The sequence below is a fragment of the Pseudopodoces humilis genome, chromosome 5 (genome assembly GCF_049639895.1).
Source record: "Pseudopodoces humilis isolate 2021_Gansu_Grassland_sample_001 chromosome 5, ASM4963989v1, whole genome shotgun sequence".
NCBI lineage: Eukaryota > Metazoa > Chordata > Aves > Passeriformes > Paridae > Pseudopodoces > Pseudopodoces humilis.
In genome coordinates this window covers 52,055,155-52,072,410 of record NC_142204.1, presented here as the reverse complement: position 1 = coordinate 52,072,410, position 17,256 = coordinate 52,055,155, and the positions used below count along the sequence as shown (strand labels likewise).

Sequence of the window (17,256 nt, the reverse complement as noted above, 5' to 3'; positions counted from 1 at the left end):
GCATTTAAAGAAGTTTCATTAAGAATTTAAGTTCCTTTTTTTAAGCCTTAAATAATTTGAATGGATCTGGGAAAAAACCTCACTTCTTCAGCTTAAACAAATACTTTTTCTATCAAGTAATCTCTGTGAGACTTTTCAGCTTTCCCCTGACCTGAATAACTTGGCTACAGGGCTGGGAGGTTTCATGGCATTTTTAAATGAAAAGCATGGTGGTCAAATTGAAGGTATGCTAAGATAATTGATTGTTCTAACTGATCATGAAATTGGAATATGTTCTGTGCATTCATGGCACAGTTTAATAACCAGAAGGTTTGGTAACTCTTTCTTTGTTTCTGACATTATGGGCATTTGCCCAATACCACATGTAGATATGTCTAATATTTATACTCACGGACATATTGGTGAATCTAAGATGTGTGTAGGTTTTTTGGTTTTCTTTTAGGTATATATAAAAATACTTCCAAGAAATTTTGGTTGATGCAGAAGTGAGGCTTGCAGTAATATTTCATTGCTGAAACGCTAGTGACTGTGAAAGCTGTAAAAAATCAGGTGCAATTAGTGCACAAACACATAGTCTGATTGGGCTGTGGAGAGTTCTTTTTTCCCACAGGAATTTCAAAATTCAGACAATAAAAGTTGCTGCTCATCTGTGTTCTGATATTGAGATAATGGGCTGAAAAGTTCTAGGTGCAACTGATACCCTTTCTCAAAGGGAGGTGCATACAAAAAACTCAAAGTGGGATGCTTTGGGGAATAGCAACCTTACAGAGCTGTGGATGAGTATTTGGCTATGTTTTCTGTGACAGGAGGTCTGGCAGGGATGAAGTGTTTTGGTTCTTTGCACTCAGAAGACTTCACAAGAGTCTTGCTGTACAATAGTTTGTTAAATCTAACTTGCCTGCTTATGAATGCATTACCTGGAAAGAATTGTGAGAACATCCTTGTAACAGTTTCTCAAACTATGTATTTCCCCTTCCTAAAACAAACTACAGGTTTTTTTCTTATAACTCAGGTGTTTCATACAATGAAATTAATCAAAGTAGTATTTAAAACACACAGAACAGGCTAGGGTTGTATTTTCACAGACTGACTTCTCCTAGTGCTTGAAATATTGTTGCCAAGTTTACCACTCCAAAAAGCAGAAGGGTATTTCAAAAATTTTTCTTGGCAAGCCCAAGTAATTTTTTCTTTACTTCATGACTAAAATGAAGTGAAGATATAGGAATTCTTTCTTATACTAATTAAACGAGAACTAACTTGCCTATGGTTATCATAGTAACTTGTCCGGTTACCCTGAGTCAACTGTACTGATGCACTGAAACTCTTGTTCTGTGTAGTCAATGATGACCTTAATAAACCTCAGATGTACTTGGGTTTTGACTACAAAAAACTGGTGGCAATATGGAGTCATTATTTAAAAAGTAGAAGATGCAATGTAAGTGATGATAATGCTTTACATCCTTTTCACTTTATTTCTCCTTAAAAAATACATATAATAATTGATCTAGCATACCTTATTTTGTGTTAAATTCATATCACCCCAGATCACAATTCCAGAAGCACCCAGTGCAGCAGATTCTCCGATGGTATTTACCAGGTCATCCTGAAGGAAAATATGCAAAGAACCATACAAATATAAGTAACCTATAACATAATGGCAAATGAAAAAAAGCATATAGTGAATGACATGTCCAAAATAACTACTTTGAAGACAGCAAGCAATGATACACAATGCAAATGTCCTGTTCTCAATTGCACAATTTTTTCCTGGATTGCACAGGTGGTAGCTGAAAATATTGCCAACAATATCCAATTTATATACGCCATCAGGTTAGAAGAACAATGCTGTAAAACTAAGCCAGTGCTTAGGCATACATACACTCCTCCAACCATGTTAAAGCTTATTTTGCTTCATTGTCTCCTGGCTGCTCAAAGTTGGTAGCAACTGGTTTCAGTAATCCTGTGATATAAAGATACTGGAAAGCATAGCTTTTTTTTGTTTGGTGTTTTTTTGGGTTTTTTTTTTAGCTTAATTTCTGTTACCAGAAAGTGCTAAAACAGAAAAGTAGCAAGAGAAAAAACTTTCCACTGTAGGAATCCCTCTTTTCCAGAGAATTATTTGGGAAGTTTGTTTCTGTTCAGTTCTCCTTTTGGGGTCAGCTATTAGCCCAGTCCTAGGAAAATGCTAAGGCCTATATGGGATGGGAGAGGACCATGATAGTGAAAAAAACCAACAAAAAAACAAGTTAGTGTAGGGCACAACAACAACAACAACAAAAAAAAAAGTAACGATTATAGGATTTCAGTTATTCATTAGGATCCCAGCAGGGCCCCTGAGAGCACCCCTTACTCCCTGAAAGTATCCACAGGGCTGGGGACAACACTTGCTAATGCTCTGTCCAGGATGTGGAAGGACACCAGACAGAATGGCATCACCAGAACTAACTTCCCCTTCCTCATGGGCTGGAACACCAAGAAGAGATTCCCCAGAGTGGTGGTATCTCTGATAGGGTGGATGCCTATAAAAATGTGATAGGAAAAGTGTAGACAGAACTGCAATAAGATGATTGGATTTTAATCAGAGCCTAACCTTAACTAACCCATGACATGCTGAAATACCATTTGAAAAGCTATTTGAGTACAGCTAAGGACAGAATTTTCTCACTAGCTTCAAACACTTTTTAAGGAAATAAAGGCCCCATTTTACTTTTATTTTTTTTCTTATAACCTAAAAAGCAGGCAGTGGGTGAGCCCAGTATTACTAATTCTCTTTGCAAGACTGCTCGTATTTCTTTCCTCTAAGTGTGATAAATATGATTTCTAGTTTTGTGATATTTTGTTACATGTGAGGACAACTCATAGCATAAAACACTGATAAATATAATGAGAAAGGTTTGAAAATAGACCTCTTAGTGTTCTGTTTGGTCAAATTTCTTTGATGGATTAATTTAAATTTTAGGCAAAATTGTACACTTCTTTCTGATGCTGTATAGTATACTTGCTAAATAAGTGTCACCTGGTAATTTCTTGCCATATAAATTGAACTTCTTAAGGTCTAGCTTCACTCACCTCAGAGAGATATTCCTCATAGACATCTGTGAATACTGGACGTGTATATACAAAAACTGGGAGGGGATGACTAGAGTTGGAGACATGGGATGTTCTAATGGCTTCTTGAACTCTGTTGCGAACAAAGAGTTGAGCATTTCTGGAAGATTTTAAGGCTGTCTCTAGATAGATAGATGGATAAAGTGCTGTGCTTTTCTCCCACAACCAGTTAAGTTCATTATTTCTTTCTATTTCAATATCTAAACAGGTTCCTGTATAATTGTGTGGGTTTTGTTTGTAATCATAGTTATAACAGTCTGGATAAAGGTAATATCCCCACAGACGATTTGGTTTAGTTTCTATGCCCAGCTTCAAAGTTTCCAACATAAATGATTTTGCTGCAAATTCAAATTCCATTTTAGCTATAGCTCTGGCTTCAGCTTCTGATAGACTGAGATCTCTCTGCTGAACTAGCTCAATGGATTCCTGTCTATAAATATCTTTTGATCCCCAGTTCCTTATCCACACAGGTCTCCAGTTTTCCCAGTCAATGACAGCCAATCCAAGTTGTTCATCTGAAGGAATGTAGAACTGGATGTCCTCTTTGGCTTTTTTTAAATGTTTCTCCAGCAGTGAGAGTTGAGGGAGTCCTCCATGGAATGCCTCTCCTGTGATTTCATTTTTGTAAGGGTAGTAGCCAAGCCTGTCTGGATAGAAGAGAGTGATGTTTTGCCCAATGGATGTCTTTAATGTGCTTCCAATTAGAGGAAAAAAATTCATGTCCAGCTGCACTCCAGTCCTTTCAGTACAAAGTTCTGTAGGAGCATTCCAGATAGAAAGGAAAGGTGAATTAGAAACAAGTGGACGAGCTCTTATGTTCAGAGATGAGCAGCAAGAAACTAGAAGAGTGGCAAACACCACACCAGATGCTACAGGATACATACAGGTAACACAGATGCCAAAACTTTGTATTTGTCTTACAGTTTCCATTGTAGCATGTGCACTGACATTAGGTGCTTCTGTTCAGACAAAAATTAAATGCTCTCTGGGTTCTCAGAATGTTGGTAGTCTGTGAAAAACTTTACCATACAATATATTTCTTCAGATTAATACCTATTAAGCAATATTTTTTGGGTGTAAAATAGGGGTGTCCTTTTTACAAGGCTCTCTGTCATTTCAGGCTGCAGGAAATTTTTCAACAACTTCTCAGACCTAATGCAGAAAAAGAAGCAAATGTAAAGTAAGAAATTATACATATTTAATTCCTAAACTTGAAACAAATACCATTTCTGATTTTTAATGTATTGTAATGCTTGAATACAATTCCTCTTTGAAGGAAAAGAACGATGTACAATCATAGAGAAATAAACTGTACTATTCCACTGTCAGTTTTACACTTAAAAATTAGATGTAAAAAAACCTAGATTTAAAACAGACAAGGGAACACTATTCAGTGGCTAATAGATCAGAGTGAGTGTGCTCAGAAGCAGTCCTGATTGTGTCAGTTACTGATGTCTGTAAAAATGAGCAGTTTCATAGTGACTTCTCTTAATCAACAGCAATGCATATATAATATTTCTCACCTACATCAAAATAAAGTTCTAATCTTTCATTTGTTTATTTTACAGAGCCCTTAAGGGAAGATACAAAACAAACCTGGACTGTTTTACACTGGCAAAAAAACAATTCATGGATACTCATTTAAGTCAGTGAAGTATCTGAAATATTGTAGGGACTCTATCTTCTGTCCAGGACTCTTTTAAACAGGCTCAAACACCTGTGTATCACTTTGGTATATAGCCAGCTATATGTTATTTCAGGCCATTTGAGATGTACGATTAAGTGGCCCTGAGTCAAAGTCTTCCCAGGGATGCAGTTCAATTAGGAAAGCTGAGGCTGTCCATACACCCACGGTGAGCAGTCACACTTAGTGGTGATAGCCTTAGTACAGGCATTAGCTTTTACATAGAATCCCACTAGCTAAAGCATTCTCTGTGCAGTAACTCCTAAATCTACATTCCTTCTGATTTTGAAATTGTTCAAACCTGAATCCATCAGTTTCTGTAGAGGCCTTGTGATGAGGCAATAGGGAATGTAAGGGTTATGAGTGTACACAAAAACACAGGGGTCAACATGAGTGGGCCATGGAGTGGCTGACAATGTAAAATCTCTAAGGACAGATTAAAAAAAAGCAAAGACTTTAGTTTGTATGTATTGAATTCAGCCAGGAATGGAATCTACAAGTCTTTGTACAGAATCAGTGAGTGGACTGAAATCTAAATGTTGATGCAGATATTTCATCATTCCACAGCTGCTGTTGTGATAACTAGAGAAACCCTGACAAGAATCAGTAGACTTAGATCATAGATCTGATCACCAGGAAAGGTGTGTCTCTGCTCATTTAAATTCCTTTAAGAGCAGCACCTCATTTGCATAGCATCTGCTTGATGAAACTTGAAGGAAACAAGTCTGCATACATTTCCCGCAGCTGCCCAGAGGTGACATCAGGAAAAAATCTCTCCTCCGAGCTAAACAATTTTGGCTCTCAGCCTCTCCTCATATGACAAATGCTATAATCCCTTATTCATCTTTGTAGCAATTTCCTAGATTTACTCCAATATGACCATTGCTTTATTGTACTAGAGAGCTCAGAGGTGGACCCCACACTCCAGATGTCATGTCATCAGTGCTAAATAGAAGGAATAAACACATTTCTTGACATGTTGGTGGTGTATACTCTTGTTAGTGTCACCCAAAAGGCTGTTGGTCTTCACAGCTGCAAGGATGCATTACTCAATCCAGTCAGCTTTGTAGAGTCTATTCTGCAACTTTATTCCAGCCATTCAGCTCACAAGCCTGTACTGGTGCATGAGGTTATTCCTCTCCAGGTGTAGGGCTTGATGTTTTCTTACGTTGAACTTCATGAGGTTCCTGTCAGCCTCTTTCTCCAGTCGGTGGAGGCCCCTCTAAATAGCAGCATGATCCTGTGGCATATCAACCACTCCCAAATCTGGAGTATCTGTAAACTTGCCACAGGAGCATTCTTCCCCATTGTTCAGATAATTAATCAAAATATATATTTATATAGTATTGAACCGAGTATGAACCCTTAGTGTGCATTACTAGAAACAGGCTTCCAGCTGGACTGTGGTGGGCCTTCAGCTATACATCCTGAACTAATCACAACCCTTTGAGCCTGACAGTTCAGCCAGTTTTCAGTTTCACTGCCTAGTTATCTACTTGTACTTAATCAGTGAGAGCATTACAGGAGACTGTGTTGAAAGTCTTGCTAAAATTAAGATCAACAGTATCTAATGCTCTCCCCCCTGTCCATCAAGCCAGTCATCTCTTTGTAGAAGGCTGTCAGGTTGGGCAGGCCTAATTTCCTCTTTATTAATCCATGCTGACTACTTGCAATCACATTCTTCTTCCTAATGTAAATGGTTTCCAGAATTATTTGCTCTCTCAGGGTTTGGGGTGAGGCTGGTCTCACCAGCCCATAGTTCCTTGTATCTCCTTTTTTTAACCTTTTTAGGAAAGGAGCTACTTTTGCATTCTTTCAGTCCTTGGAACCTCCCCCAGTCACCGTGCCTATTCAAAGATTATCAAGAATGACCCTACAATGACAGCAGTAGCTTCTACAGAACATACCACTCCTTGCAGGCACATTCCATTATGTCCCATAAATTTGTGTATGACCAGTCTGCATAAATATTCCTGACCCTGCTTGTCCTTTGCTACTGAATCTCCTGACAGCCCCACACAGCACTAGGCCCACATTTGCCCTTGTCTTCTGCTGCTGCTATACCTCTGGAAGCCCTTCATGTTGCCCTTCACACATCTTGCCAGATTCATCTCCAAGTGGGCTCTGGCTTTCTTAACCACATGCAAACAACTCAGATAGTGTTTCTTATTCACTTGTCCTGCTAGTACCTCATGTGTGTTTCCTTTTCATGTCTGAGCTTTGCCAGGAGCTCATCCTACTATTTCTTGGTTTCCTGTATGTGGAGGTTTTTGAGCTTGGAAAAGGTCATTCTTAAAAATCAGTCAGCTCGTGGACCCTTCTCCCCAGGGCTGTCTCCTAAGAAATTCTTCCAAGCTGGTGGCTCTAGATGCCAAAATGTCTTTTCCTGAAGGCAGTGGTTATGATCTTGCCATTTCCTTTGTTGCCTCTTTTCAAGATCCTGAATTCCACTATCTCATAATCACTAAAGCAAGATCCAGCCTTCACCTTTTCTGTTTGTAACAATGAGGTACACCAGAGCATCTCTCTTCCTGGCTCCTGCATTATCCTAAGTGACACTGAGAGAATACAGATGGAGACTACTAGGACAAACTTAAAGAATTCTGTACTGAAATTCTGGAGAAATACTCTTTCCAGTTATACAAATACAGCTTATTCAAATTAAATAAATTTTCACACATAACGAGCTGATACACACTAGCATTTGCGAGGACAGTGATCTTTTATGTAATTGGTTTTGTCATAAGGAAGTGGAAGGCCTCAGAAAGAAGCTGTAGCAGTAGTTTGGCTTTTACTGTTCCTCTGGCTTGGATTATAAGAGATTTCTTGCCCCCATTGAAGTCAGAAAACTACAGAACCCAAATTTTATTATTTGTTCCTGTAAGGTTTTATTATGAGTGGATTTTAGTGATAGGCTGACTTAATGTGAAGGAAAAGAGGAAAACATTGATTTGAATATTACATTTACTGGTTTAGCTAGAAGTCATTTATTATTGGCTAATCTTGCAAAGTTAAATTTAAATAATTGTTGAGAAATGGTTTTCCTCCATATCTTGCTGTGATATACTCTACTGGGTATGAGTTAACAGATTATTTCATGCAATAGTTTCCAGTTAAAAGGAGTGCCTTCATCCCAGCCTAACAATGACAGCTCTGATAAATGTCAGTCTCCTTGATGTTGGCCTAAGTGAGCTGAGTCATAAAGCTGTCTTTCTCCTTGGCAAAAAGTCAATTACTTTACAATATATTAACACTAATTGTTCATGGAATTCCTGACTGGAAGTACATATTGATGGAGCTAAGTACCTTTTTTCTAGGGAAAAAGCTTCGACTTTAGATTTTCCCAGATCTGGCATTTGTAAAGGTTAAGCATTACAGGAAATCATATTCATTTTCTTGGCTTAATTATTGCATCACTTTTAACAGCATAAACTGGACTGCAGAAACACGCATGGTTGAAAGTGCAAGTGTGCTCTTGTGTTTTGGTAACTACACAGTCATAGATTTGGGCCATGCCGTATGTCCCTGAAAAGGTGGACTCCGCTTGACCAAAGCAGTCTGAAAACAAAAGGTAAAGAAGTATTATACATACCCTTGAACTTCACATAAATCAAGGTTTGTTGCCCCAGAAGTGGATGGTGTATTGCATCAAAAAGCATTGGTTATACTGTTTGGCTTAAGTTCAAAACCTGCCACTAAACATTAGAGGAATTCGGCTTTGAGGCTTTTTATGAAAATTAGACATGAGAAAATTCAGCCTTGATATAATTAGCCATTGCTTAGTCAAGGCAGATCTGGTAACATTAATTAAACTTAAGCCAACAAATAATAAGAGTATCTGATATTCTTGTGTTAATAGTGTCAGTTACACTTATGGAATTTCAAGCCAAAGTCTTTAAAATTTTGCACTTTCACTGTTTTAGTTTGAACACATGAAAGCAGGCATGCTCTTCATGACTTCTAAGGCAGAAGGTGTTACTCAACTGTGCCATCTTGTTGAACAACAGCATGTAAGAACACTTGTGCCAAGATCATCAATGTAGTTATCATTTTAGATTGCTGTTTACATACTTCTCGTGTGCTTATTAGCTGTTTCTTTCCTTGCCAACACTGTGATTAGTGTTATTAATTAATGGCATAATAACAACAACAGCAAAAAAAGATATGTGAAAATTGGCTGGTCTTTTCTCTATGCCAAAAAAAAAAAATATGGATATGGAAGTCAGCATGTAGAACTGCAGTTCTTTATGGGACAGAATAATCTAGCTCTTTAAATCTTTGCATTTAAGTCTTTAAATAACTGAGGCTGTGATGTAAGGTATATGGTCAAATATGCTAATAGGACCAGAATATTAAGAATTTATTCCTTATTCTTTTGTTTTCATATGAACACTAGCTAATTCAATGTAGAAATTACTCTTGATGTTACAGACAAAATAAGGTATTAGACAGCGTAACTTAAGTTCTCAGTGGGAAAAGTTGCTTTGAATTTTCCTTTATCTGAAGGTTATGAAAATGTAAAGTTGTATAGATGTCTAAGGACTCAATTCTAGCTTCTGTGAAAAGGTCAGCACTGATTAAGTCCTAAGGAGAGATAGAATAGACTTCTGAGGAGCAGACTAAGTATATATTAAATTAATTGTTAGCATATTTAAACTTGGAAGAAACCTGCAGGAGAATCCAAAGCATTTCTTGAAGTTACCAACAATACTGGTACAGCCATACACAGTTTCTCTGAACAGGATTAAATCAACAACACTTCTGGGAAAGGGCTGAGCTCAACACATGTATTGTTATAGATCAGTGGAAAACAGTCAATGTGTCTGACGTCTGTCCTGTTCTGTCCTTGTGTGCCCCAGTGGTGCTGCGGTAGGAAACGGCCCCGTTCCCTTCCATTCTGCTCTGGAGGGGTCTTTCTTCTGGTTGAAGGGGACAGTATTAGTGTTGCAGCTTCAAATTAAACACTCCTGCTCTTTTCAGAGGTGCATGTTCTGGCTAGAGGCTGTTTGTTTGTTACAAACTGGTGTCAGAGTCACGAAACAGCCGCAGAAGAAAGGGAAGAATAACATTGCAGTTGAATTGCATTCCCCATTTTGGTCATTTTTGCATTTCTTAAAGAAGAGGCAATGACATTCAGCTAATTCAAACACCCATGGGTGTTGTGATTATAACATCAACATTTGTGAAGAATAGAAAGCTCCACAGAAGGAAAGTCCACCTCTGGAAGTATGAACCATCTGTGCTACACAGCTGATGGCAGGTTTAACCTGTGAAGGGTGATATTTGCATAGAGGATGTGGCCTCATTGTTACAAGTGCATTAAGCTTCACATCCCTGTAAAGTCAGAGCTTGGCAAACACTAATCTTGATGGTGGTTTTAAAATTCCACCCTCATTTCAGTAGATTCTTCTCAGCTGGGCTGAGGCAACTGTTAATGAGGTCATGTAATAAAGTGTTGAGGTTGAAAATGCCTCAGATGATACAGAGAAGGGGAGGTGGGTTTTGTAATTAGGTACGTGAACCAGCAAAACTGGCTAGTTTAGTCAGCATGTCTGATTTAAGAGATGCTTGTCAAACTACACCCCAGTTCTGTGGCTGTCCTTATCATCAAGAACTGCCAAATCATCTCTTTCATCATTGGTTACTCCCATTCCTGAGTTCCATTTCTGAGCACAGGGCAATGAGTACGCGAGGACCTGCAAAAAAACCCTAAAAAACATCTGCCAGCATTCCTGATTGCTGCCTTTGGAAAAAAATCAAAATATGCCCATGATGTAAAGATCAGGAACTGAGCATCCACACTGTAGACAACCCTCCTTAAAAAAAACTTATGCAAAAGTAGTCAAACAACTTTTTAATTATCTAAATGAGTTAAATATATGGTTTTAACTCATTTTATTTAAATTAGTTAAACTATAAATTTTTACTAAGCTTACCCAATTATTTTCATAGTCTTATGTGACTGCTGCTGTGTTCGAGAATTACTTTCATGTATTTACTAAAATCTCTATACTTTTCATTCTTTCTTTCTCTTGCAAGTTCTAATTCTCAATTTTATAAAAATTCTTAATATCAGAACAGCCTGTTAATTGATGTTCTGATTTGTTTTTTAGCAAGTTAGCCATTTAAACTATCTGAACAGATTCCCAAGAGTACTTGGGAAAATTTCCTTTGCTGTATTATGTATAAAAAGATTTGGCAAAAGTCAGATTTTGTAATGATGCTTTCCACTGCAGAGGAATCAGGGACAAAATAAGGAGTTCATCATGTGTGACTTTGTAAAGTATTCTATCTCTCTAAGATTACCCTGGAAACATTCACTGTCTGCTGAACCTCTAGTATTTTGCAGCAAAACAAGCCCAAACATATTTTCTATAGCAAGAAAAATGCATTAGCAGTCAAGATAGAATTTTAAAATATAATTGTATATTTACCATGAATATAGAGTATTAAATATAGCTAATTAAAGGAAAGAACAACCTGGAAGCATATTTGGATCACTGTACTACACCACTGCTATCCTAACCTAGGATACTGGGAAAATCACAGCCCAGTTTTTAAAAGCATCTAGTTTTCCTTTGCTTTGTTTTTATTCAAATATATTTTTCACTGTATTACACTGAAACCTCTTTAATAATTCTAATTAGATGCCTTCAAAAAGTAAAACACAAACAAAAGGCCCAAACCAAATGTTCTTTGGGCTTATCTATTCAGCCTCTTCTTTGTTCTTGCCTAGTTCTTGAAGTAGGAAGTCAAATTTTCATAGTCATAGAATGGTTTGAGTTAGGAGGGACCTTTAAAGGTCACCTGGTCCAACACCCACTAGGGATATCACTTAAGATGCTCAGTGTCATATTTTCTGCAGCATCATGTATTCCAGCATAATTTAAAATTCTTTTGGGCAGCAATATTTACAAAGGGCTCTAGTGTAGATCACTGTGCATGTTGCAGTACAAGAACAGGCTTCCTAAGCACTTCACTAGATCTTCTCAGGGAGCTCTTCCAAACAAGACAATGTTATACCTACAAATGTACAGACAGTATCAAAGGTGGCACATAACACAGATTATAATCCACTATTAGTAATGATCATCATCACCCTTATGAATATGATTTTGAAAATCGTGTCTGAATACAACTGAATGAATCTGAACCAAACATAAAAATTCTTGCCTTCTAAGCTAACATGCAGCACAGAAATAACTGAAGTACATCTCTATACAAAGCAGGCATCATTTCACAACTGTGTTAAAAATATATTTCCCCTTAAAGAAACTATTACCCTAATCTAGGATTTATGAAAGAAGTAAAAATATCTACACTCTACAAAAGTAACTGTGCCTTTGGAAGAGGTGAGATTGCTCTGGAGAAGAGAACAGGACAGACTTTTGCATAATCCTGGGAAGTACTGCAGTATTAACACAGCAGTCAATTCTGTATCTGAAACTGAGTCACAAAATTGTGCTGTCCTTTTTAGAAAAAATAGAACTTTCAAGAAAGATGGTAGTGGCGTTCCCTTTCAAACATAGGGGAGCAGAAACACCCCTGGGGGTAAATGAAACCTGCATGGATGAAATTGTTCATGTATGATCAGTAGCCACACTCTATAGAGTGTGTTGCTAGAGCAACAGTAGGTGGGGGTAGAAGGAGGAGGTGTCCTCAAAGTTAATTACTTGTGGAAATAAATATGTATTATTAACCTCATACCAGTTTATACATTAACATATGTATTTACAGTGTGCAATTTCAAGTTCTCTTCGGCAATACCTGAAGGTTCTCTCTTTAATCTTCCTCTCCTGAGACTATAATTCATTCCATGTTCCTTTCTCCCACAATAACATATAAATAAATACAATTTGACAAAATATGAAACTGCAGTAAAGAAATAAACCTTGTCTCAAGAGTAATTTCTCTTTCGTATTGTGTTCTTTTTCACCTGCTGTTCCTTCACAGCTCTCACGTAGCCTTTTGTTATTTTGATAAACCCACTAATACCGAGGAGCCGGTCTAATTGCCACCCATCCCTGGAGATAAGTGGGAAGATGAGTAAACAGATGTCAAAGTCTCCAAACAAAAGTGAGTACAAAGCTATGCAGAAAACCGGTGATCTATTAAGGAGGCATTAGCATTATCGAGCATTGTTTTCGGAAACGGGTATGCAGAGAATTAACTGCTCAGCTGAAAAGAAGAAAGGAGCGCAGTTGGGCTTGCCTGAGCAAGAACATTAGCATAACCCTTGGAGAAAGCCTAAGGAAAAGGATTTACAGCACGGGAACTGAAAGCAAGGGTTTGTGGCTCTGAGCTGAGGAAATGAGTTCTTTTTGTCTGGGTTTGCCACTGGTTAGGGCGGCAAAGTTGGTGTTTTCTCTACGGGACACCTGACCCACTACCCCATCGTCTTCTGAGACAAGCTGCAAACCCTCACGAACTGACTAAACAGCAAAGCTGAGAAACACGATGATGTCTATTGGCTTTAAAAGACCTTAATGTCTAAAGTGTTGAGAGAGTGAGTTTGGACCACTTGCCAAAGGGAACTGGGACCTGGACAGCATGTGGCAGCCAAGCCTGGTTCTCCCTGCCCACATCCTCACTCCCTCTCAGATTTTCCCTCCTGGGAGGCTTTAGTGGCTATCCATGCCAGCCCCCACCTGTGTGAGATTGCCCAGCATGTGCTCCACTGCTTACATGCAGCTCTGACTCAAACCTCTTGCCTCGGATATTTTGTGGATTGTCTTGCCTGCCTGTGGCTTCTTGTAAAAAATAACTATTGCACTGCAACATATCATTTACCTGAGTAGAAAGGCTGAAAACATGCAGGTGTCTTTCACCCCAGTTAGAAGCATTCACTCTGGAGAAGTAACTTCATATTAAATTTTCCCAGGCATATGTTTATACCAGTAAACTTTAGATTCCTAAAGAAACAGAAATCCCTATTAGCATACTCTACCCTGTAAAGGAAACCTATTCCCACCCCCTAAGAAAAAGTATCTAGACTAAGGACTTAACCTAAAAAGCTTGAAACAGGACTTATTTAAAATAAGGTTTTGGCAAATTTGTTTTTCTGGACACAGATTTTACTCCATACCTCCGACAACTATATATGTGCAGTTAATAAGTAATTGTTTTGTGTGTGTAATAGCTCAATGAGTCACTGGCATTTAAAAAAGTAAGTTAAAATACACTGAGAGATAAACAGCTGATAGTGTCACATACAGTTCAGTGTGTGTAACACAGGTAAGTGGTTGTTCCACCTCACGACTCCTGACAATCTTTCTGGAAAGTCCTATCAGATTTTAGCTTCCCACTGCGAGATTTGAATTTAAAAATAGTAAAAATTTAAAAAGCATAAAAATAATCAGTAAATACTCACCTCAATGATCCCACAGGTCAGGACTTGCTGAAATGAATGAACAGGTGAGTGGACAAAATTACCCTTGTCTAGAAAGGCAGGGCTCTGGCCCAGCCAATTGGGATTTGTCATTTGCTGAAAGCCTTAGCATAATTATAGGGTAGTCGATGAAAAGTGTCTCCTGACACAGCTGATTGCTGTTAAGGAGTACAAAAACACATTACTTGTGAGAGGTCTTGCACCATATTCTGTAGTTTACTGAGGAAATGCTTTGAAACAGTTCCTTTTTCCTAATAAAGGAAATACAGTTGGACTTTATTTTGCTTTTCAATGTAGCAGGGATATTTCCAATGGAGGTAAAAAAAATGGGGTGGGGAAAGCAAAACCAAGTTCTGCTTTGCCAAAATCTAGAGTACCCCCAGGTGATGCATTCACACAAAGTGTGAAACAAGGTCACAGAAAAGCTCCTGCACTGGAGAACAGATACCAAGATTGCCATGCTTGGAGATCACTGAGCTGAGTGTTGCATTGGACCTTCTGATTGCTCTCACAGGGATTCAGGCAGAACCCTTGGAGCTTTATAATTAAACAACCAGCTGCTCTCTGTCATTAAACTCCCAGCTCTGATTATGCTCACACAACACTTTGGGCTGGTTGAGGGCTTCCCACACCAAAGGGATGGCAGGCGGTGCCACACATTAAAGTCCTTTTGAGCTGTGGACCATCCGTTGTACTTTCAATACTGCAATTTACTTTCAATATTGCCATTTAAAAACTATTTTTCGTTTTCCCTGGCATAAAAACAATTTTGTCTTTGGAATCAATTTCAGTTTCAAGACAGCCATTTCTATATTGAAAGGTTTTTTTCTCATTTTAGATGTTTTCTTCATGTAACATTTTTACTTAGTTCTTGGTAACTTTGTAACGTGTCCTCCTTAAATGTATATAATGATAAATCCCCCAAATCATAAAATAATTAAAATATTCAGCTATCTACTTTTTTTTTTTTTTAAGGTCAACTATAGAACAACAATTTTAAATAATTATTTTAGAAAAAAGTCGTTTAAAAATTAATTTATAAGACTATTCTAAAATTATGAGAAAAGATTCTGAAGCAGTTTGCTATGATGAAGAAAGAAGATAGAACTTTTGCAATTATACATTTTCACATTATCTCTCTTCAGTAATGTGCTAGTATATCTGTAACTCTTACTTTGCATAGGAACTTTAAATCAATATTGTTTGGTAAAAGTTAAGAAAAAAGTTAAAGTTTTGGAATTTTCAAATTCAGTGCTAAAACATTTTTTAGTCTGTGTTGAATTCTTCCACCTGCTATTTTTTTCATGGAAAATAGGCAGTCAGCTTTATGTGTCAGAAAAACAAGGAAAATAAGATAAACAGTAATTAAAGTATGTAGGTCAAGTTACTGCTGAGAGACTCAAGGTTGCTGTTTCAGCCCAAGCCATGTACTACAACGCTTTACCACTTCACAAGTGGCATGTTTTTCTTTCCTGTAACACTGCATCTTTATGATGCAGGATCCTCTCCACAGCATTCTTACAGTCAGCAATCCCGCCCAGCATCTTTACCACCCATCTTCTGGTCTAGCCTTCACTTCCCTAGTTAAATAGGAATTTCCTCACAGAATAAGCCATCTCTTGCTGGATGCAGTATTAAATAATAAAAGGAAATAATTCACAGCTTATGAATGAACCATTGAATCATTACTGTACTTGGTGGAAGCGATGGAATAGAATAAAGCCAAGGAACCGGAGGAGTTACAAAAATGGGTCTGCAGAGATATGGGAAACAAAAAGAGGTGCAGAAAACAATAGTCAAACCACTCTTCACACCTTGTTAAAATATACCAGTTTGTCTCCTATGTGCAGCAACATCCCCCTGGCTTCTATCATCAAAATATTTCTTTTAAAACAAGACTTAGGGTTGCTGTCCCACCCCCACAACAAGCTTCACAGAGGGGTAGACTGCAAATTGCTCACTCCAGTGCTCTTGGGCTTTTCTTTGTGGATGCTGCTCAGAGAACAGCCTTACTGTCCACTGGATGTGTCCCTGCTGAGGCTGCCAGCAGCAGCATTAGTTTTCGTTTGCAGTTTTGTGGGGTGGACATCTGTCCATTAGCAACCAGAGGAGAGCCACCAGTATCAAGCCCCACAGCTGCCAGCCTGTCAGCCGGCATTAACAATTTCCAGTTGCTGCTGAATGAGCTGGATTCAACCCAATAACCTGGTGCTAAACATTTCTGTGCTCCTTCAGATCATAAATAAGAGTACGGCTGTTGGGCGGCTCCTGATTTCACTTTGATATAACACAGATTAGGTGTTCCTGCTGGCTGTGAGGCAGCAGGAAAAGATGAAATAATAGAACAGCCACAGCTGGGAGCTAAGAGAAGCTGGTAAAGATCTGCAAATACCACAATACACTATAATTAAAAAGTAGGATGCATAATGTGCAAAGGCAGAGCTGGTGGGAAGCTTCCAAGCAGTGTAAGCAAAGATTGAATCAAGAATGAAACATGGAGGAACTAATCCCATTATTAATGAGTGGCAAAAATCAACATTGTGATTTTGACAAAATGGATTGCAATGCTGAGGGTACATGGAGTGGAGTGATGGGAGGCAGGGGACTTATCTGAGGATCTGGGATCTCTCTCCCCTTCTCACCACACATCACCTGCTCTCCTGCCAGTCTAATTCCACTGAGATGAATCCCATCTCCTTGGCACCAGCCACTTCAGCTCTCAGCAGAGCAAGTCATTAAGGCACCTGTAACCTGTTTCTCAGCAGCTGTCCCCTGAGCCTCAGTCACACATCAGATCCTACCCTGCACACACCATATCCCCTTTTCCTCAACCCACCCTTCACTCAGGTCCTCTTCTCCTCTATTACAGCACATCCCCACCTCCAACCCTCATTTCTCCAAAGTACCATCCTAACCTCCATAAAACCCAGGCAGAAGGACTTTCTCTGTATCTTGCTCACCCACCATGGCCATGGAACAGAACCCATTCTCCAATTTACATCGCCCTGGGCACTCTTTTCCTTCAGCCCTTCACAAGGTGGGGCTGACCTCCCTAACCTCCTCCCATGCCGCTGGT

The 17,256-nt window shown here is 38.6% G+C and overlaps 1 protein-coding gene across 5 annotated transcripts in view; it reads right to left on the bottom strand.

Moving 5' to 3' along the window:
* The window catches only part of LOC102111253 (hyaluronidase), a 35,590-nt gene that overhangs the window by 3,690 nt on the left and 14,644 nt on the right, over nt 1-17,256 (bottom strand). For 4 of the 5 annotated variants that reach the window (XM_088055114.1, XM_088055115.1, XM_088055116.1 and 1 more), the window contains 2 exons: nt 3,070-4,260; nt 1,514-1,603 (listed from right to left, as the gene is read on the bottom strand). In XM_088055114.1, the coding sequence (XP_087911240.1) occupies nt 1,514-1,603; nt 3,070-4,038 (1,059 nt within the window). In that variant the 5' untranslated portion in view covers nt 4,039-4,260. Of the gene's footprint in view, nt 1-1,513; nt 1,604-3,069; nt 4,261-13,582; nt 13,705-14,162; nt 14,254-17,256 lie in introns of those variants that run through there. The other variant, XM_005519223.2, reaches the window with a different exon arrangement.